At 38.1% G+C, this 23,834-nt stretch overlaps 1 protein-coding gene across 1 annotated transcript; it reads left to right on the forward strand.

Annotated features, from left to right (window-relative positions):
• Positions 1–1,862: 1,862 nt before the first annotated feature.
• On the forward strand, positions 1,863–20,596 carry FAM177A1 (family with sequence similarity 177 member A1; the record flags this gene model as incomplete). The annotated part of the gene is made up of 5 exons (XM_084241021.1): positions 1,863–2,027; positions 8,454–8,627; positions 16,799–16,865; positions 18,675–18,772; positions 20,390–20,596. The coding sequence occupies 5 exons, from the start codon at positions 1,863–1,865 to the stop codon at positions 20,594–20,596; spliced, it is 711 nt and encodes a 236-aa protein (XP_084097147.1).
• Between the last annotated feature and the right edge of the window lie 3,238 nt (positions 20,597–23,834).

Genomic DNA, 23,834 nt, shown 5'->3' on the forward strand with positions numbered 1-23,834 from the left:
ACTGGTTTACAACACTGTATGTTTTAGGACTATAGATTAACATTTCTTTAAATGTGTCACCGCACCACACCACACCCACTACCAGACCACCAATAATCTGCCACCATCGCCCACTGTGTTGCCTGCTTTCAGTTGAGCCTTGACAGTCTGGAAATAACAAAAATGTACATGCCCAAAATAAAACCATTTGAATGTCTACGCTTTTCTATTGCTATTATTTGTTTGCAGTAAACCTTCAATTTCATATTTATGTTAAAAATAACCTTTTAGAAAATACTTAGTTCATGTTGAATTTTCAGTAAACTAGGAGATATATTTGTCGACTATGAATATAGGTTCTGTTTTAGCAGTGAAAGCTGTAATTTTTGGACTTTCACTTCCAAATAGTTTAGTTGCCAATTTGGAAAATAAGACCATGCCTATACTGTTGTTACCCTTTTTTGCCAGCAAGAGCAAAGAGATTTTGAATACATGTAATGTAGAGCTGTCTTGTTTATGAGAGCCAATTCATGGCTTCCTTAATATTGAATAATTGGCTTTTTTTTCTTTTTAATTTAATGCAGTTTGTTTTTGCTATTGTGTACTGTCTCAATTCTTTGCTAATGCCTTTAAACAGCATTAGCTCATGTTACTAACTTGTTTACCTCAGCAACAAGCTAACTTGATTTTATTACCAGAATACAGATTGTGACTCCAATTTTTAAGTGGTAAATGTTTTTCAAATGATCAGCTTTTGTTTTTAAGGTTTATGGTTTGCTGTTTATCATAGTTATATTCAGGATAGAAAGTATACAAAAATATTAAGCAGACAGTAGGGAAAAAGAACTTTGGACAGGAGAAAAAGGAATATATAAGGGGTATCAGGCTTGCTGATGCTATGCTGAGTAAGAGAGTAGGTGATAACCTTCAGGAGCATTTCTGAATTTTAAGTGGCATGAAAATGGAATTTAAAGTACCAAATGAAGGCCCCTTCTAGCCAAAATAATGCATTTTACTTCTTACCTCTACAATCTGTGGGAAAATTGACCAGAAATTTTCATACTAAAACTACAATAAAAAAGCATTTATCCGGACATGGTCCTACTAATTTAAGGTAAAGCAGCAATTACTGCTATCATGATTTTTAAATTTGGTTTAATTTCCCTCTTGGGAAATTTGGGGACTGTCTAGGGTACCCCCTCTTAACTCACAAATGCCACTAAAACGAAGTATTCCTATACTTGTCAAAAATGGGAGCTTGCTTACTGCTATCCTTTGCTTACCTTCGGGTCTCACTTAACTTTTCCAGTTATACTGAAGTATTTCAGCCAAGTGTAAGCAAAATTCACCTTTGAGGTTCTTATTTCGAAGGTATTTCAGCTAGACTGTCACCCGTGTTAGGAACAGAATAGGTAGCATGAGCCGTACATCTAAAAATATATTTTCAGCAGCCATCTCTCATCACAAGCCTTGGAAGCACACTAGGAAACTGCTCTCGTCTTACAAGTGCGGAAAACCAAAGTGTGGGAGGGCGACTGTGCAACAAGCAGCCGCGAGGCGCTGCCCAGTCCTCGAAGCCGGGCGCCAGGTACAGGTACGAGCATGACGTCACGGTGGTGCCAGGCGGCGGCGACTCGCGCCGGGCCGGGCCGGAAGCGCCGCTGCAGAGGCCCCGCCCTGCACGGCTCGGTAGTCGCGCCTCCCCGGCGGCGTCGGCCGACTGGGGTTGCGGAGCCTGGTGGGTGCGGCGCCAGCCGGCCCCGCCCCTCAGGGCCGCGGGGTCCCTCCCGCTGTGGCGCGGCCGGGAGTGGCCGAGGCGGGCGCTGCGGGTGAGTCCCCTTCCGACGGCCGGCTGGGCCAGCCCCCGGGCGGGGAGGCGGGGGATGGAAGCGGGCTTATCGGCCACGACGTTCTGTCTCGCCAGCGCCGGCAGCTCTGTGGCGGCGACGACCATGGAGCGGGAGCCAGGGAGCCGTGCGGAAGGCGGAGACGCGCTCACAGCCTCGGGAGCCGCGGCCGCCGCGGCGTTCAGGGAACCAGCGCCGCAGGTAGGTTCGGCCCCTGAGGGAGGTGGCGGCGTCACCTGGCTGAGGCCGGAGAGCCCGGGCGCCTCTCCGCCGCGTCTGCCGGCTGCTCCCTTGGCCTGCCCGGCCTTCCTCGGAGCAGGCCGCCCGCGGGAGGCGCGTCGCGGGGCTCCTCTTCGCAGTATCCCGGCCTCGACTCCAGAGACACCCGCCGGCAGGGGGGCGAGGGGCGGGAGCCTCCCTCCAAGCCGGGCGCCCAGCACAGCCCCCCACTCTTTCGACCGCCGCAGCCTCGGGTTTCCTGAGGCGAGACTCCAGTTTCAGACTTGGGAAAAGGAAGGCGTGTCCGGGAAAGGTGGTCCTTAAAGTAGCTGGTGGTCTGCTCCTTGACATCTGCCATTAAGTTAACTAATAGCAATTTTGTGCCAAGCGTTTCCATACTATTTCACTTAAACCTTGAAAGTGCTGAATGAGGTGAGTTTTATTCGTATTTCGCTGCGGAGGTAACTAAGGCATAGGGCTGCGCTGTCCAATTAGAGATGTAATACGAGCTGCATTGTAAATTATGCATTTTCTAATGGCCATATTAGAAATGTGAAAAGCCAGGGTGAAATTAATTTTAATATATTTTATTTAACTATCAAGCAATTCAACAGGTAATTAATGTGAAAATTATCAACATCATATTTTACATGCTTTTTTTGGTACGAAGTCTTGGTAATTCTGTGTAGGTTTTACACCCGCTGCACGGCTCATTTGGAATCACCCACATTTCAAGTGAGCATTAACCTGTGGTTAGTGGTTAATGTATTGAACGGGTAAGGTTGGGAGGTTTGTTTGGTTTTGGATTTGGTGATCTTAAGTAGTAGTGTAGGATCTTTGACCAAGTAAGACTAATGTAGAATCGCTTTAATTAAAATCAGCTCAGGAGTGTACGGTTTGACCATTCAAAACCTCCAATTGCTTCTGTGTAGAAGTCTTCTCACCTTCATTGTAAATGAGGCTTTTAAGTAGCTTCACTTTTGAGACTACCTGGATTATTAGACATTTTCTCCAAACTGCAGATTCCTAGAAAATGATGCCCGAATGTGAGTGTAGCTTTTACAGTACAAGATGTAGTTTGCTTTAACAAAAACTTTTCTACATACTAGTTTTTCTATGGAATTTCTGTTGTTTTTTCCCTCCTACTTCAGAAGGAAGAAGGTAACCTGCAAGAAGGTATCCAAAACAGCACTAATTAATTCGGGAGCCACATTTCATTTTCAGTTGAGTTGAGGCCTGAACTGAGGCCTTGAACTGAGCCTTTAATTCCACAATGCTTGATGTGTTTTCTATTTCATTTTCTTCCTCTTTCCATATTTGTTTTCATCACTACTGCAGCTTTGAATTTCAGCAGCAGCATAGTAAGCTTATCTGTACTGATTTACCAGATAAATGTTTGAAGAGAGGGTCTTTGTTTTGGTTTAGTGGTGTAATGTTATTTTCACATTCTAGCTTAAAAATAATAGATATTTAAACAGCAGAGCAAAAAAGCAAAAAGTCCTAGGAATACCCTTATCACCAATTCCTCATATTCACATTCCCCAAAAGTAACTATTGACTTTTTGGTATATTCTTTCTGGAATTTCCTGTGTGTTTATAATTGTTCCTCCTTAAACTGGAGTGGGTTCATCCTATAGAAACTGAGCTCTAACTTTTCTTTTTTGCTCTTTCATTCACATTCCTGAAGCAGAAGCATATCAGGGATGCCTTGGGGTTTGAACACACTAAGAGGGAAGAGGCCTGTGAGGTGGATATTTGAGGGGAAGGAGACTGCAGTTCTAAATTCTTCATTGATTTGTTACCACTGAGAAATCCCACATGCCTTGTAGGAAAAGGTGTAAGAGCCATGTAGTTTAAAATTAGGTCTCAAACCAGGCCATACAGTACCTGTTGGGACAGTCTATCCAGCTTCTCGGACCAGGCTTTTAATCAAAATCTTAGCCTTAATATTATTAAAGAAGTTAAAATTTCAGTGCTAATCATTCATTTATTGAGCACCTCTGCTACCTACCACTGAAGATGTACTAGGAACAGTAGGCTAAAGGATATAACAAGTGAGGTTACACACTGCTACTCCTACCTGGGGAAGGTCACAGAATAAGTTCGAAGTATAGTACACATTTTGAAGAGATTCTGGGTGCTATGAGAGTATATAAAAAAGAAAACTGACATTTAAATCAGTTCCTGAGGTGCATGATAAGCAGAGCTACAGTCCAATTTATCATAAAATGTAATGACATTTTATTGACATCAGACCTCATAATTTCCTGATGTTACGAAACTATCAAATTTTGTCTCGGATTTGGATTTGGAGTTTGTTAAAAATGGAATTTGTGTAATTGGCAGTGAAATTTTTCTTACTTGCAGTTTACTGTTCATCTGTAAAAATGAAATGCTTGGAAAATTCAAAGAAAAACTTGCATTTGTAATTGTTGGAAATTATGTACCAAATAATTTTCTGGTTGGTTATTAACCATCATTACTTTCCTTCATTGTCTCCTTCACCTTTGCATGCCCAGGTAGAAGTTGAAATCACATATTGTAGATTGTCTTTCACAGATTTTTTTCTTTCTGGTTCTTGTTATGAGGGGATGATGAATTATAGCCTATGGGCCAGATCCTGCCAACCACCCATTTGTATAAAATTTTATTGGAACATAGCTGTACCCATTTATTATGTATTATCCATGACTGCTTTCACAGAGTTCAGGGCTCTCAGAATGTAAATATTAAACTCTGACCTTTATAAGTTTGCTCACTTGTTCAGATGATAAACCTAAAACCTGGGTTTTATTTTATCAAAAATGATTAAATTTATAAAAGATGACTAGTCTTAAATAAAAATCTCTTTAGTAATAGTAAAATTTTTGTATGACATGTGATTAGAGCAAATAAAATATCATTTTTAATTACATGTTATGTATAGAGAATATTAATCTAAGTTCTGTTTATAGTTATTAGAATGAAAAATATGAGCCATATTTTAGCTTTTTCCTTTGTAATTTATTTTTAACCTTTTGGAAAGGGTAGCCAAGACTCAGAGTTAATGGAGATAGTAGCTAAGTTTATATTGGTTGTTATGACTAGCCAGAATGTTTTGGCTTGTTAAAATTGTCTAAGGAAAATACAGTACTTGAACCAATGAAAATATACCTCTTCTCTTTTGCCTGTATTTGAGAAAGGAAAAATTAAACCAATAAGAAGCTGCTTCTGCTCTGCTGTGGTGGGTTGGAGTGAGGATAGAATGCAGTAGGGGTGGAATGGGGAATGGTGATGTACTGTGAAGGTCTTAGCTCTATTCACTGATTGAAACTGTTTCCTTGACAGTGACATCCATCCAGTTAGTGTGATGTCGGGTGTTCTAACCCAGCTCCTCTGACTTTCTCTTGCCTATAAAAAGAGATTGAAAAAGCTGACTCATGTTTCAAATAAAACATTACTGTCAGGACAATCATAAACCAAATCTTATTTCAAGGGGATAAATGAGATTGTGGCAAAATGACTCCCTGTGCCTAGAGATGAGGAGGGGAAGAAAGGGGGCTTGGGTGGACTATTTTTTTTATGGACACAATAAATGAACTGTCATCTTTTATTAAAGCTTGGGGTTTGTTTGAACTCTCAGGACAAGCTAGGGAGAATTGTATTCTTTTTTTTTTTTTTTTCAGGTTAATCCATAAGTAGCCCATTCCATCCAGATCTTAGTTCACTGTACAGCAGTTACATTGTAACTGACAATGTCTACCCATGCTATGGATAAGTGCATGCATTCTTTGGGTTGACTGTAACTGAGTTCATATCCTGACTAAAGATTAAACTTGCCTTTGGGAAGTAAAGGACAGAGAGGAACCACATCTATCGATATTTTCTAAGAAGAATCATAGAGAACTAAGAGGAACAATGCATGAAAATAAAGTTACTTATGCTTGTATCATTAGGCAATTTTGGTTCACTAAGTTTTTATCAGTTTAATTCCATCTCTGCAACTGCAGTTCAAAAACTTTGCTAGTGGTTGAACAATAATCAGGTTTAAACTATGTTTGGGGGCCTCCCTGGTGGCGCAGCAGTTGAGCGCTGGGTTGCGAAGCTGCCCGCAGCCTCTGCAGCACCAGTTTGATCCCCAGCCTCCGGGTGAGGGTCCCACATGGCTTGCAGACCTCTCCTGCCGCCCGCTGCTCCCCTCAACAGTATACTTCGTTACTCTGCCTGTTCTACTCTCTGCTCTGGCTCTGGTGAATTCTCTCACCCTCCCATGTCTCTGACTGTACCCAGTGCTTGTATAAATAAATAAATAAATAAATCTTTAAAAAAAAAAACAAAAAACAACTATGTTTGGTCCTATCTATAAGAATTCTTTGTAGGAAACTTTTGGACCGTGGACTGTCCCAGGTAATCCTAGACATGGTCTCCATTCATGACAGTTCTGTGGTCCTGTATCACTTTGCTTTCGTTTAGTTTTAAAATTCTACCAGGTATACATGAGTATATTCTCATCACAATAACAAAATAAACCACAAAATACAAAAAGAATAAAAGCCACCTTTGCTACTCCCTTGCTGGTACCTCTTCCCTCATCTTTATACCTGTTCTTAAGAGTAACCACTGTTGCCAGATTGTCATAATTACTTGTGCTGTTCCTTTTTGAAATCTCGTAGTAAGAAAATCCATAAAGGCTTTCTTAGATGTTTAAATTTGAGGCAAGATGTCAGTGAAAAGCTCTTCATCCTCCTGTACGATATGTATTTACTCTGATGAATATTGGAACAAGGCTATATGTATGGAGTAAAATTAGTATTCCCCTAGGAATGAAATTCGTGTGTAATTAGAATTCCATAAGCAATTATAGTTTTAAAATTAATAAAATATTATTACCATCAGGAAAACTTTGTTGTCACCTATATATTGTTGACTAAGGAAACTGTTTAGATAGAATACCGATGACCTGCTTTCTGGATTTGATTTACAGGCAGCACTCCACCTGTGACTATGCAGGTGCTTCTTTTCACCAACTCTCTCCCTCTGCAGGGCAGCAGCTTCCTGCCTGTCCATGACCTGTGCCATGCTGACTTCTCTTCACTGTCTTCCTTCAGTGGAGGCAGCTCTCCTCAAGGCTGCCCGCCTGCAACTATGCAGGCCTCTCTTAGCAACCTGTCCCTTTCCCTTTCCCTAATAAACCTGCCCTTTAAATATTAAAAAAAAAACAGATTTGATTTACAAAAAAAGAGTTTTATTTGGCCTGCGTAGTGCTTTTAAATATTTTTTAGTTGGGACATGCTTTTCCATAAGGTCCACCCTTCTCTATGTAACTTGTACTCATATTTGATACCTGTTTTGTCCTAAAAAACATTTGAATTTTGTACTCCTGTTTTTGTTTTTTTTTTTTAAGATTTATCTTTTTTCTTTATTTATGCATAGAAGAACTGGGGTATAGGACAGAGGTGTTGGGGCAGGAGGGTGATTCACCAGAGACCAAGAGGGGAGTAGAACAGGCGGATCTACTGACATACACTGCTGAGGGGATCAGCGGGCAAGACAGGTGAGGTCCTTGGGTTAGCTCCCTAGCCAGGGATTGAACACATGCTGCAGTGGCTAAGGGTAGCTTGATAGCACTGAGACTTTATCCATTGTGCCACCAGGGAGGCCCCGTGTACTCCTGTTTTGAGAAAAGGAGAGGTTCAGAGTTAAGCTGAACTGATTTTGTTCTGCTCACACATAATTAAGATCAGATCCAAGACTTAGAAGAGAGTCCTTTGATAAAAATTTTTATTTAGGGCCTCCCCGGTGGAGCGCTGGGTTGCGAAGCTGCCCTCTGCGGCGCCGGTTCGATCCCCGGCTGCTCCCCGGCTACCGGAGGAGGGTCCCACATGGAGGAGGGTCCCACATGGCGCGCAGACCTCTCCTGCCGCCCACTGCTCCCCTCAGCAGTGTACTTCGGTCCTTCTGCCTGCTCTGCTCCCCGCTCTGGCTCTGGTGAATTCTCTCACCCTCCTGCGCTTCTGACTGTACCCAGTGCATGTATAAACAAAAACAAACAAAAACAAATAAATAAATAAATAAATAATTTTATTTAATGAATCTAACATAGGTATATGTGTGTCTGTGTGATTTTTCTTTGATATTATACACAGATCCTTCCATAATTACCGTTATTCATTAAGATAATTGATGTCCATCATCTCTTTACATATACAACATTGGAATTGCCATGACTTGAAGTATAGTGCTTGGTTTCTTAGCTGTTGACTTAAACAAAAAGTTTAATTGCTTAGATTCTATCTTTTAATCTTGGTGATGAGTATGTAGATGTTTACTTTATTATTAAACTAAGTATATAACATTTATACACTTGTATAGGTTTACAAGAAAATCTCACTTAAAACTCTCCATTTTCTTAATTTTTATTGACATTAGATGAGTAATGAAAGAGGCTTTGAGACTGTAGAGCTGGGAGTCATAGGAAAAAAGAAGAAAGTTCCAAGGAGAGTCATCCACTTTGTTAGTGGTGAAACAATGGAAGAATATAGCACAGATGAAGATGAAGTTGACAGCGTGGAGAAGAAAGATGTTTTACCCACTGTTGATCCGGTAGGTTTAATACACATGATCCTTTTGTGAGTGGGTTTTGTTTAATTTGTTTTCCCTTAAACATTGAATGGAAGGGGCCTTTTGAGCTTTAAATCAACTGTATTCTGATTATAAAACTATGTATTGTGCATAGTTTTGCTTATGCATTATGATTGCATAGGCATATGAAAAAAATCTTATAATATGAATGGAAATTTTCCTGCATTACAGTAGTCAGAAATAGTTTTGTTTTTTGAGAATTAGAGTTTTTTCTCAGTGTGGATAGGTTTCCTTAAGATTTAACTTACTCGGGGCCTCTCCTGGTGGCGCAGCGGTTGAGGGCTGGATTGTGAGGCTGCCTGCAGCCTCTGCAGCACCGGTTCGTTCCCCGGCCACCGGCGAGGGTCCAACAACAAAAAAAAAGATTTAACTTACTTGATAGAGGGCCTGAATTCCAGTTCCTTTGTTGTTGTTGTTGTTTTTTTTTTTAAGATTTATTTATTTTTATACAAGAGCTGGGGTATAGGCCAGAGGCGCAGGAGGGTGAGAGGATTCACCAGAGACAGAGCAGGGAGCAGAACAGGCAAAAGGACTGAAATACACTGCTGAGGGGAGCAGTGGGCACATCAGGAGAGGTCTGCTTTGCCATGTTGGAATCTCCCTGGCCGGCTGGGAATTGAACCCCTGATGCAGATGTGGCAGACAACTTCACAGCACTGCGCTCAACCCCCTGCGCCACTGGGGAGGCCCCAGGTTCCTTTGCATTAAAGTCTATACTGCCATGATAGTTACTACCCAAAACTTAGGAGTTGTCAGTTTTGGGGTTTTTTTTTAATTGCCTCTAGTTTTGAACAGAAGATAGGCGTGTTTAGTTGTTAACTTTATGTGCCTCTCCAGCTACATATAGAATTTATAAATTACATGTGACAATAAAATTATAAAAGATAAGCCATACGTTTTTTGAGAAGGAATGTTACCATTCTAGGTAATCATTTTGAAAGTTCAATTGATCAAATATTTACTAACTTTCTAACAGGTGCTGTTTTAGCACTGGTTATATGCAGCAATGGATAATATAAATTTCTTCCTTTATACGCAAGGGGACGGACAGGCAATAAGCAAATATGTACTGTAATTACCAGACTATGTAAGTGCTATGAAGGAAAAAAGCACAGTAGAATAGAAAATTATTAAATTTTTTTGATTAAAAAAAAATGTTATTACTAGGTTTTTTTGCAATCAGATTTGACTAAATAAATTTTGGTTATTTTAAAAAATCAGATCAGGTTCTCTTCTATAGAATATATTCAAAGCACTGTGCAACATATTCTGAAGCAATTCCAGATGCATATAGAATATTGCAGAGGTGTTTCACCAATGGAAGAAGTTGGATAAATATCATTATTTTCACTTAGTTTGAAGGGGTTAGTTCTTATTTGTATAAATTTTTGTATGTCGGTATGTCTTTACAAATCATTGTCTCCAAAGTTGCCCTCTGTTTACATAGAAACTGACAATAAAGGCATTGCATAGAAAAAAATGTATTCTTTCCTAATGCTTTATTCTTTTTTAAAGCTTTATTGAGAAAGTTCACACAACAGACAATTCACCAATTTAAAGATTGTACTGTTCAGTGGTTTTTAGTGTATACAATGATATGAGAATCTTGAGTATAGTATATTTGCATTACTTCAGAAAGAAACACAGTACCCATTAATTATCATTCCCTATCCTCCCACTTCCCCAGGCCCCTATAACCACCAATCTATATTCTATCTATAGGTTTTCCTATTATGAACATGGTTTCATATAGATTAATGCTTTCATATAGATTAACATCCTTTCATATAGATTAATGATTTTTTTGTTACTGGCTTCTTTCGCCTAGCATGTTTTCATCCTTGTCATATTAATATGTGTCAAAACTTCAATCCCTTTTTGATATACCACATTTGATAGTTTATGGATATTTAGGTTGTTACCTTTTGGCTATTAAGAATAATGCTGCTATGAACATTTGTGTATAGGTTTTTGTTCAAATACGTGTTTTCATTTCTCTTGCCTGGGTACCTAATTGTGGAATTGCTGGGTCATCTGGTGACTCCATATTAATTACTTGAGAAACTGCCAAACTCTTCTCCAAAGTGGCTGCACCATTTTATATTCTTGCCACCATTCTATGAGGGTTCTGTTTTCTCCACATACTCATTCAGTACTTTCTATTACCTCTTATTTAGTCTCACATCCTAGTGGATGTGAAATGGTATCTTATTGTGTTTTCTTTTTAAGATTTTCTGATTTATGCATGCAAGAGCTGAGGTGTAGGCCAGAGGTGTGGGGGGAGGGGGGTGAGAGGATTAACCAGAGACAAAGTGGGGAACAGAATAGGTGGATCTACTGAAATACACTGCTGAGGGGAGCGGTGGGCAAGACAGGAGAGGTCTGCTGTACCATGTGGATTAGCTCCCTGGCTGGGGATTGAACTCATGCTGCAATGGCTGCTGATAGCTTCATGGTGCTGAGATTTAACCCCTTGTGCCACCAGGGAGGCCCTCTTATTGTGCTTTTGATTTGCATTTCTCTGATGACCAATAATGAGCATCTTTCATCTGCTTTTTGGCCATTTGTGTATCATTCTTAGAGAAATCTTTATTCACATCCTTTGCCCATCTTTATGTTGCATTATTTGTACTTTTATTGAATTGTAAAAATTCATAAATTCTGAATTTAATTCTTTTTTAAAATTTTATTTATTTATTTATTTATTTATAGAGGCATGTTTTATTTATTTGTTTCCTTGTTTTGTTTTGGTTTGGTCATACATGCACTGGGTACAGTCAGAAGCGCGGGAGGGCGAGAGAATTCACCAGAGCCAGAGCGGGCAGCAGAGCAGGCAGAAGGACCGAAGTACACTGCTGAGGGGAGCAGCGGGTGGCAGGAGAGGTCTGCGCGCCATGTGGGATCCTCCTCCGGTGGCCGGGGAGCAGCCGGGGATCGAACCGGCGTCGCAGAGGCCGCGGGCAGCTTCGCAACCCAGCGCTCAACCGCTGCGCCACCGTGGAGGCCCTGAATTTAATTCTTTATTCAGATAGGTCGCTTGCATATATTTTCTCTGTGGTTTACCCTTCACTTTCTTGATGTTACCTTTTGAAGTATAGAAGTTTTAAATTTTGATAAACTACTAGTTACCCATTTCTCTTTTGTCAAATCTAAAAATCCCTTGCCAAATATGAGATCATTAAGATTAATCCCTGTTTTCTTTCAAGAATTTCATAATTTTAGCTCTTATGTTTAGGTCTTAGATTTATTTTAACTTTTGTATACTGTGAGATTGAAGGAAAGATGCCACCTCATTCTTTTGCATGTGGTTTTCCAGCTGTCCCATTCTTTTCCCCTTAGGTGAATTTTGTACTCTTTTCAAAAATCATTTCACCATAGAGCATGGTTTTTCTTCTAGATCTTCTCTTCTGCGTCAGTGTATTTATATGTGTTTATCCTTATGTCAGTACTACACTACCTTGATTACTGTTGCTTTGTAGTACACTTTGAAATTGGGAAGGAGGACTCCTACATTTTCCTCCTACATTGTGTTTTAGCTCTTAGGGGCCCTTGCAGTTGCATATGAATTTTAGAATCCTCGTGTCAATTTCTGCAAAGAAACAAGCTGGGATTGTGTTGAACTAGATAAATTTGGAATATTGCCATCTTAATAAATCAAGTCTTGATTCATGAATCTTTTATTAGGGTTTCCTTTAATTTTTCTATAGTATTTTATAATTTTCAGAGGATAAGTTATGTTCTTCTTAAATTTATTTCTATGTATTTTATTCTTTTTGATGTTATTGTGAGTGAATTGTTTTTTTAATATTATTTTCAGATTATTCATTGCCAGTGTATAGAACTGCCTTTTATTTCATTTTCTTGTCTAGTTTCCCTAACTGGAACCTTCATTACAGTGTTGAATAGAAGTGGTAAGAGTGGACATCATCCTTGTTTTGTTCTAAATCTTATGGGGAAACTGTTAAGTCTTACATCATTAAGTATGATGTAGCTATGGGTAGTCTATAGATGACCTCTGTTTGAAAAACTTCTCTATTTTCATAGGTTGAGATTGTTTTTTAATCATGATGAGTTGTTGAATTTTGTCAATTACACTTTGTACCTTACTTGAGATGATCATGTGATTTTTTGTTCTTTATAAAGAGTATCTTATCTACTTCGCTCATATTTGTGAGTTTCCCCCATTTTTTCCACTGTGGTTGAGGACATACTTTAGATTATTTCTATCCTTTAAAATTTATTGACAGGGCCTCCCCGGTGGCGCAGCAGGTTGAGCGCCGTGCTGTGAAGCTGCCTGTAGCCTCTGTAGCGGGGATTTGATTCCTGGCTGGCCAGGGAGAAACCCACATGGCGCCGCAGACCTCTCCTGCCTTGCCCGCTGCTCCCCTCAGCAGTGTCTTTGGTCTGTCTGCCTGTTTTGCTCCCCACTCTGTCTCTGGTGAATTCTCTCACCCTCCCACGCCTCTGACTATACCCCAGTTCTTGTATAAATAAATAAATCTTTAAAAAAAATTATTGACATTTGTTTTATGACCTAAAATATGATCTGTTTTTGAGGAGTACCGGAGGAAAATGTATATTTTTTTGTTGTTAGGTGGGGAATTCTATAGATTTTAATTGGGTCTGGCCAGGGATTGAACTCATGCCTTGGCAGTAATAGCACTGAAACTTCACCCCAGGCCACCAGGGAGACCCTGTTTTTAATTTTTTGAGGACCTTCCATAGGGTCTCTGCTAGTTTTACATTACTACCAACTGTGTACAGAGGTTCCATTTTTTTCTACATCTTTGTCAGCATGTTTATATGTTGTTTTTATTTCATAAAAGCCATCTTAATGGGGGTTAATAACTAAAGGCAATTCTGGCTTTGCTTAATGTGAAGAGCTGACTTTTTATTTTCTATTTGCTTCCAATGTGTCATAAATCTGATGTGACAAAAGAATTTGGAAGATATTATTCTGTATTTACATAGTAGATTTATAAAATAGACCCAATTGGAGGAAAAAAGCATGATATTTAAAATAAAGATCTAAGAATAATACTATTGGCATATGATAATAGAAAATAAGAAATGGAGAGCTAGATCTTTTTACAATCTTATGGTAAATATTTTCTTAGGTGTACATTAAAAATAAATATATGTCCTCTAATTCCTTTAACCGTTGATTTAGTTTCTAGTAGGGTCCTCAAATAAGTGTATATCTGTGTGTGTGTATATATGTGTGTATGTGTGTATATATATATATATTTATATATATATAAATTTTGGTTATGTATGTAATGTACATATGTAAATGGACCAGTAGCTTTTGAAATAGTCAGAAATCAATCATCTGAGCTCATTTTTTGCCTGTCAAGTTCTTAAAAAGAAAAAGAATAGGCAATATGCTGTTGTGAGAATAAAAAGGAATGGACAGTCTCATCCATTGTTATTGAATATTGGTAAATTTTCTGGTGTGAAGTTTCACGGTGTGAGGAAAAGCTTTTCAAATGATAATATTTTTGGCCTAGTAATTCTGCCCTTAGGAATTTAAACATCTGGGAACTATGCTTAATTAATTTCAGTATAGTAAATGGGAAAAACTATAGACTAGAGAAAGTACAATGTTGTTAAAAACTATGTTTAGGAAAAGACTGGGAAAATACACTAAAATGTTAAAGATATTTATTTGTGGGTGATAGAAAAATGAATTTGTTGTTTTTATACTTTGCTCCATATTCTAAACATTCCAAAATAAATAAACATTACTGTTACAATCTAAAAAGTAAACTGTTTAAAAACAAAATCCAGCAAGTCTGTCTTTCTTTATTTATGCATATAAGACCTGGGGCGTAGGCCAGAGGTGTGGGGAGGGTGAGAGGATTCACCAGAGACAGAGTGGGGAGTAGAACAGATGAAAATCCATTTAGTTTTAATAGTTGTCTACTAAGAAAGAGATGGATACTTAAATTTTTGGAGAAAAGAATGAATCAACTTATTTTGCACCGTAAGCTGGGAGTCTTAAAGACCCAAAATCTTGTTCTGTTTCTCCTGTTGCTGGGATGGTGGTGGTGTAGTGACTGGCATTGGTGGGATTCTAGCATAGGTGTTTGAGTCACCTGTTGATTGTATGGTCAGTGTCTAAATAACGAGTCCTATAAATTCATTCTGTATAATTATGTATGATAATGATAGATGTTACTCAGGAATCCTTATCCATTTTCTTACCTCTGGAACAGATTTCACTCTGGTAGTCACAGTCTGGATATTAGCAATTATTTTCTCTTAGAAGGAACCCCAGGAGAAATGGTCTACTGAGAAATAAAAGCTTTCCACTGAAAGCTTCTTATTCCTTTTCTAAGTGGCTTCTTGGCTCTGTAAGCCATGTGTTACAAAAATTGGTTCTACTCCTTACATTTCTGCAGTCCTATTTGCTATTAAAAACTATAAACACTGAGGTTGGAGAATCTTAAACAGAACCCCTAAAGTAACCCATCTCTCTACATGAGAGATGCCTCTTGCTCTTAATATAGAAAATAGAGCAGATTTGGTTTAGGAAATCAGAAATAAACAGTATTTTCTTAGTTAAATGCATTTGTTTACTTGGACATTTATAGAAATTAGCATGTATGTCTCCTCTCTGCTTTATTCTTGCAGATATATTTTTTGATATTTAGAATACGTGACTTAATTTTTTTCATTAACTTGGGAAATAAAGTTGACATACACAGTGGCCACTCAAAATGACTTTGAAAACCCTCAGGTAAAAAAAATTAGCCTTAACCAGGAAGAAAAGGAAATAACACTGAAACTGTCCATCTCATCATTTTTAGATATCAGAAAAAGCAGAAACTTCTATTTCACCAACAGAAGAGTTGTTTTTAGTATGTACACTTTTCAGTGTTACAGATATTTTTGTGTTTTTTTTTTAATGCTCATATAGTCATTAACATGTCTTAGCTGAAAAGATTGTAAGTTCACCTTTTCTGCCCGCCCTGAGAAGAGAATCAGTGTTAAAACAATTACAATGTATTTGAGTGCAGGCTCTATACTATGTTTGATAAACAAATATTGGTACAATGACACATGCTTATATTACTGATTACAGAGACAAACTACTATTTATCTGGCAAGCTTCCAAATATATTCTATGGGAATGATGGCACCAAGATTTACTACGTAGTTGTGCAGTGTGGATTTCATTCAGCCACTGGTTTTGGTCTATAAATGTACTCTGAATGTGTCTTATGTTTTATGGCCTAATCCCTTTTTAATCTTTATTTTTTTTTTTTTTTTATAGAGGCATGCTTTATTTATTTGTTTGCTGGTTTGTTTGTTTGTTTTGTTTATACATGCACTGGGTACAGTCAGAAGCGCGGGAGGGTGAGAGAATTCACCAGAGCCAGAGCGGGGAGCAGAGCAGGCAGAAGGACCGAAGTACACTGCTGAGGGGAGCAGCGGGCGGCAGGAGAGGTCTGCACGCCATGTGGGACCCTCCTCCAGTGGCCTGGGAGCAGCCGGGGATCGAACCGGCGCCGCAGAGGCTGCGCGCAGTTTCGCAACCCAGCGCTCAACCGCTGCGCCACCGGGGAGGCCCCCCTTTTTAATCTTTAAAGAAACAAAACTAATGTTGCTACTTATTAGTCACTTATTTCCCTTACTATTGAAAGTTAATTTGCTATGCCCTTACTTATCCTGCTTAATTCTCTGAATCTTAATATCCACATTATAGCACTAGTGTGTTGTGTTATACGATTTCTTAAGTTCCCTTTCCACTGATTGAATATTCTCTTTAATGTGCTATGAACAATGAAGAAAAAAAGAAGCAGGATAGTAGAAAGGAGAGCTCTGGGTTATCAGCTCATAAATAATCAACTATGATATTGTAATTCTTTCTCAGTGACTGCTGCTTTTTTGGTTATTCCATGTTTAAGGTGGTTGGAGTTATAAGGTAGTTGTAAGAGTGAATGTAAAATGTTTTTTGTGGAATATTGCCTATAGAACTTTAACTTTGGATTAGATTATATAGTCTCCTTGCAGTCCTGTTTCTAGAATACCTTAGGTGCCCACAAAGTTTCTGACTGCTTCATTCTTTCCTAAATATATGGACTGAGCTTAGGTATGAATGTTGCTAACTTGACTTCTTGTTGCAGACAAAACTTACCTGGGGCCCTTACTTATGGTTTTACATGCTTCGTGCTGCAACATCAACCCTCTCAGGTATTGCTTTCCTGTTTGAATATTAATGTATAACTACTTACTGTAATGTGCTTGAAGAACGGAAGCTCTGCCAAATGAATATTTCCAAAGAGAATTAATCACTTTGTTCTCAATCTCTAGCTAACATTGGAAGATATTAATCGAGCTTGTGCTTTACCCTAAAATATTTTTCACCTTCCAGCTGTGTTTTTTTAGTACTAAAAAATGGCTTTATTAATGTAGACAAGATTTTTACATTCTTGAATCTTTCGTTCACTGTTTGATCATTTGGTTCCTTATTGATACCATTCTTGTTCTTTGACTAGTTATTCTGAAGTGTGTAATTATAATTCATTTATTTTTTATTTCATTAATATTTCATTTCTTAAGTTGAGATATCACTAAGTGATATTTGAAGGAAATTATTAACTGATTACTTAAATATACTAACTTTAAACATAGGTTTTTATTTATTTATTTTTTTAAAGTTTTATTTATTTATGCATATAAGAACTGGGATACAGGCCAGAGGTGTGGGGGCTGATAGGATTCACCAGAGACAGAGTGGGTAACAGAAAAGGCAGATGTACCGAAATACACTGCTGAGGGGAGCAGCGGGCGAGTCAGGAGAGGTCTACTGCGCCATATGGGTAGCTTCCTGGCCAGGGATTGAACTTGTGCTGCAATGGCTGCAAATAGCTTCACAGATTGCATCCTAACCCTTGCACTACCAGGGAGGTCCTAAACATAGGTTTTTATTTTTATTATTGATTTATTTATTTATTTTTTTATATAGAGGCATGTTTTCTTTCTTTCTTCCTTCCTTCCTTCCTTCCCTCCTCCCCTCCCTCCTTCCCTCCTTCCCTCCTTCCCTCCTTCCCTACCTCCTTCCCTCCTTCCCTCCTTCCCTACCTCCTTCCCTCCTTCCCTCCTTCCCTCCTTCCCTCCTTCCCTCCTTCCCTCCTTCCTTCCTTCCTTTTTTTTTGTTTATACATGCACTGGGTACAGTCAGAAGCGCAGGAGGGTGAGAGAATTCACCAGAGCCAGAGCGGGGAGCAGAGCAGGCAGAAGGACCGAAGTACACTGCTGAGGGGAGCAGTGGGCAGCAGGAGAGGTCTGCGCTCCATGTGGGACCCTCCTCCGGTGGCCAGGGAGCAGCGGGCAGCTTCGCAACCCAGCTCTCAACCGCTGTCCGGGGAGGCCCCTAAACATAGGTTTTTAATTATAAAGCTTTCTTTTGTTTTCAATTTTAACTTCTTCATAACTACTATTTTTGTTTTTATTAGATCTAATTTTGAATAGTAATTCATTCAACATTTCCTGAACACTCAATATATGCTATATAGTCTGAGGGTAATGAAAAGAACATGAGATTTATATTAAAACTTGGACTGGATTTTGAATCTGCTTTGTCAACTTGGGCAAATTCTGTAATCTCTCTATTCATAGTGCCTGGCACATGGCAAGCAGTCATTGAGGTTAATAATACAAGTTCCTCTCCTCCAGCCCAGTGACATCCTACCCCTTTTTTAAGAGTAACTAAGGGTATATACATTTTTCTTGAAGAAAGACATGTAACAGATTATTATAATACCTTGTGATAAATTGTAGTAAGAGATATGAGCAGTGCTGGGCTTTGGGAGCCCAAAAGGAGTCACTGTTGCTTCTTGGGGGAAATCAGAGAAAGTAGATGGACCAGATACACTAAGTGTACATAAGTTCCTTGAGGGCAGGAAGTAGCATTTTGCATTCGTATAATGTCTTGCACATTGGAAGTGCTCAAGAAATGTTTATGGAACTGTGTAAGCCATTTAACTTTTGTATCTTTAGTGTGTGACTTTCTTGGAGAGAAGATTGCATCTGTTTTGGGCATCAGCACCCCAAAATACCAGTATGCCATTGATGAGTATTACCGGATGAAGAAGGAGGTGTGTCTCCTTTTTATATTTTCATGAATCCGTTTGGTTTATAACCTCATGCATTGCATAATGAATACACAGGATCCTTCTAGCTGCCTAAATTAACGCCCTCACGCTACACATTTTATTCTAGTCATTTATGTATCAAATTAGCACACCTTTTAGAATTTTTAATACAAAATTGCCTTAGGGTCTATGTGTAAAAGTAAGATTTCATTTGTATTAAGTGCTTTGAGTTCCCATATACATTATTTAATCTTCACAAACCTCTCTTTGGATTGTAATTCCAATTTTAAGATAAAGAACTAGTCTCTGTACTTAGGACAGAGACTGGATGTAGGAGAATTAGAGTAGATGTGATGCACAGAAAATTATTAGAAATGTGTAAGTGTCAGTGTTAAAGCACAAAATGCTGTTTGCAGATGTGTTGTACTTAGATCTTAGGGTGGAGCTGAAATGAGTTTAGCCTTAAAGAGTGAGAATGCTTTAGTGCTTAAGATCCAAGGGTTTGAAACTATATTCTAGTTCTAGAGCTTTAACTTTATCACCATGGGCAATATACATAACCTCTATAAACCTCAATTTCCTATTATAATCAGAAGAATAGCAGCATGTATGCTTAGGGTTGTTCTAAGTGTGAAATGAGTTAATAGATAAAATTCTTACTACAACTCTTTGTATTACTGAGTGTGAAAATAAATCTTAGAATCTTTTATTATTCTTCAAGAAAATGAAGTGGGCAAATCAGGTAAAGCTAGAATATATAGACCTAATGATATGTTGCATTTTTTGAGAAATGGCAAGACTAATACTTTGTCACTGGGAACAGAGTACAATGGGGGAAAATGGCTGAAGATGAATCTGGAACTGTCAGTGGTTGATGTGGTTTAAAAATTATTTTGTGAACAAATGAGTGTTTTTTTAAAACTACCAGCCTTATTTAGAAGAGCCTTATTACCTCATCTTACCTATTTGTAAAAGTCTCCTAAATGGTCTCTCTCTCTTGTTTTGTCAAACACTAGATTAATCTTCCTGACAGGTTAGTCTCTCTGTACTGACTATACATACAGCAGGGACCAACACAAATACTACCTCATCTCTGAATTTAATTGTTCTAGAGGTTATTAATTCTTTCTTACTCTCTATGGTGCTTAGTCCTTTCTTTATTAATACTGTTTTTACATGTCTTAATTTCCCTCCTGGATTGTAAACTTCTTGAGAACAGCTTAATTGTATAGTAGGTGATTATGAGAACATTAATTATGCTTACCATTTAGTTTATAGGCCACATTGAGATGATGTAATACAGTTTGCTAGTTTTTATTTAGGTTAGAATTAAACTGAAAAGAAATAGCCCCTGTCAGAGTTAATTCATTCTCATCTTTGCTTAGCAGTGCTGCATCGTGTTTTAAAAAAATCTTTGCTTTTTCTTAACATGCATACAGAAGTTTTTATTCCAACTTGGGAACAGGAGAGAGGGAGACATGTCTTGGCTTTAATTAGACCAAACTAAATTGGACATGACACTCTTTCGGTTTATAAAAAGGCACAGCTAAAAGGGGGGGACAAATACTATTCCTTTTGGACATTTATATTTCACCTATCTTTGATATTTCCTATCTTAAGGAAGAAGAAGAAGAAGAAGAAAACAGGATGTCTGAAGAAGCAGAAAGACAGTACCAGCAGAATAAGCTGCAAGCTGATTCCATTATTCAAACAGATCAGCCAGAAACCATGGTATCCAGTTCATTTGTGAATCTCAATTTTGAAATGGAGGGAGACTGTGAAGTAATTATGGAAGGCAAACAAAATCCAGTCTCTGTCCCACCATAAAATGAAATGACTACCAAACTTTTAACTTTATTGTTTTTATACCACGAACTTTCACATTCTGTAGTCAGTGGGATTTAATACAGTTATTTATATTTTAAATTATTATCTGGAAAGGGAAAAATGTTTATTTGTAAACTCTTATATAGCAAAAGCCAGATCTGAAATTTGGGTATTTGTACTGTGCTTTTACTGTATGTCAAATTAATGCTTTGTTTTCAAAATGATCTTTAAAAAAAGTTAAGAACTTTGTAGAGTCCTAAGCACCAATTAAGAAGAGTTAGATTACCAAGCTTGTCTGTTACTTGTATAAAAGAAAAAAAGTTGCTGATTACGGCTAATTGGAGTTTATATTTGTCTCAAATCAAAATGAGGATTCCCCCTTGCCAGGTTTTCTCGTCTTACACATTTGTATATCTAACCATTAATTTCATACTAAGGATGGCTTACTGTGTGTGCAATAAAAGCAACATAAAAGCACTTTGAATTTTCTTTCCTTGAGATTAACATAATTTTTTGGAAAGGTGGTTAAGTTTATAGCACCAAATATTAAGATGGGTTTTAATTTTTTTATGCAGTTTAATCTTACATTCTTTTTCTGTTATTTAAATAACTAGCTATGAGTGTTAAAAACACTAGATGTGGAATGGTTTTAGTATTTGTATTCAAGTGGGAACACCTAATAATTATTCACATGACTTTGTCACTCATTCAGTCCCTTATGTCTCCTGTGGGCCAAGTAGTTGCAGAGAGCGGGGTGAGACTAGGAGACAGATGAAAACTTACCCTTTAGAGGCTTAAATATTGTACAGTGGTAGCATAATGAAACTACCTCTCTTTCACCACTTTGAAGTAATAGTGAACAGTTTATCTGACCCAGGTTGGCTTATTTTTATCTGACCCCTCTACCTATTGTGCTGTTTGCAAAGCCTTACAAAAGTATAATGTAAGAAACTAAAAGTACTCCTAATTTTTTTTAGAATCTTGAGGTATCTATATATGTTGATTTATAACTAAACATGGGTAAGGAAGATTATGTGAAGTATTTCATAAATGTTGCTCTTAAAGCCTCTTCATAAACTTAAAGAGCTTTTATAGGTTGATTGTAAGTAAGCATCTACTTAGCACTAAGTTCTCAATCTTAAATATATGTATATGTAAAATACGGCTTCAAAGAAACTCAACATAGATACAAGATGGCCTGTTACGGAAATGTATTATGAATAGAATATGAATATCTAGCCCCTAAGTTCAACTGAAATTGGAAGGATTTAGGAAAGACTCATTAGGAATCTTGAATTACGTGGATTCATAATATAGTAGTTTATTTTAGTCCTGTGTATGAATTATCACTTAGGATTAATCCAGATTATGTAATTATTATTATAAAATTAGTTTACCAGTAACTCTACAACATACTAACCTGCCATCTTTCCTCTAATTTGCTTTTAATTTCAAAATAGTACCTCCAACTTAACTTGGTTATCCAGTGAAGGCATGCCTATCTAAAGGTGATCTGAATCCTCTCTCCCTGGATTGATTTTGAAACTTTTCTAATTGTAGTAAAAGATAGGCAACAACTTAGGAAAGTTTTGTTTCTTGAATTTTACATTCTCTTATTGTCCAACAGTGGTCAGTTTAATGTTCATATATTAAGTTATTCACTGTGCCTTAAATTTTTATACTTTATGCAAGCTCTAAAATTTCCCACAAATGCATTAAATAATTTTGTCTTATTTTTAAGCCTCTTTTACTTTTTCTTCCTTTTCAAACTTCAAGCCCTTTTAATAATTTTTTTTAAGATTTATTTTATTAATTTATGCATACGAGAGCTGGATGTAGGCCAGAGATGTGGGGGGTGGGGGGGAGAGGATGTGTGTGAGAGGATTCACCAGAGACAGAGTGCGGAGCAGAACAGGCAGGTCTACTGAAATACACTGCTGAGGGGAGCAGCGTGTGAGACGAGAGAGGTCTGCTATGCCATGTGGGTTAGCTCCCTGGCTGGGACTTGAACTTGTGCAGCATTGGCTGCCAATAGCTTCATAGTGCTGAGACTTAACCCCTTGCGCCACCAGGGAGGCCCCTTTTTAATAATTATTCCCTCTGGCTCATAGTAAATGATATTCTGTCCTCTTCTAATCTTTCATCTCATAAAAACTAAATGTAATAATATAAATGGGAATTGACGTGAAATTAACAAATTCTCTAATATATTCTTAACAAAATGAAGTTAACAGTTTGCAAAATGTGGTCTTGGCACTAGTTAATAAAGCTAGACAAACTTGATTAAAATACAATGATTTTAATTAAAGTAAAATATTAACTTGCATAACTTTCTATTAAATATGTCCAAACATTTTTAAACCAGAAATGAAATGGCTATACTCTAATGAATGGGTAAGTCGATAATCTTTGATATACATAATACTTTAGAAAATTATGATCACAAACACAGTATAAGTTACACTATCCTTCAAATACATTCTTAATGACTAATATTAGAAATACTCCATGAAAACTTATGTGTGTGTAGACACTGGTTTTTTTTTTTTTTTGTGGGAACCTCACCAGTGGCCCGGGGATCGAGCTGGCACTGCAGAGGCTGCAGGCAGCCTCGCAACCCAGCGCTCAACCACTGCGCCACCAGGGGAGGCCCCATAAAGACACTGTTTTAAAGTATATTTCTTCTTGATTCTTCAGCAATCACACTTGCCATATTTGAGCTAAGTGGAAGTAAAGCCAGAATTTATTTTTTTATTTTATTTAAAAAAAAAAAAAAGATTTATTTATTTATTTACACAAGAACCGGGGTACAGGACAGATGCACGGGAGGGTGAGAGGATTCCCAGAGACAAAGCGGGGAACAGAACAGGCAGGCTGACAAAATACACTGCTGAGGGGAGCAGCGAGCATGACAGGAGAGGTCTGCCTCTGCATGTGGGATTCTTGCCAGCCAGGATTGAACCCGCGCTGTAGAGCCTGCAGACAGCTTCACAGTGCGGTGCTCAACCACCTGTGCCACCAGGGGAGGCCCTGAAATCAGAATTTAGTACTTCCTAAAACATACATAGTCTTGTTATTTCCAGATGATTAAAAAATCACGAGAACATTCCAACAACCAGAAATTTGCTGTGTTCTATAGAGGTAAGAAGTATTTTATTTAGACGATTTCTAAGGATTCTGCTGCAAAGGTTTTGAATGCAACATTCAAGCTGATCTTAATAGTCTAGTCTTCTAGAGA

The sequence above is a fragment of the Talpa europaea genome, assembly GCF_964194135.1.
Source record: "Talpa europaea genome assembly, chromosome: 8".
NCBI lineage: Eukaryota > Metazoa > Chordata > Mammalia > Eulipotyphla > Talpidae > Talpa > Talpa europaea.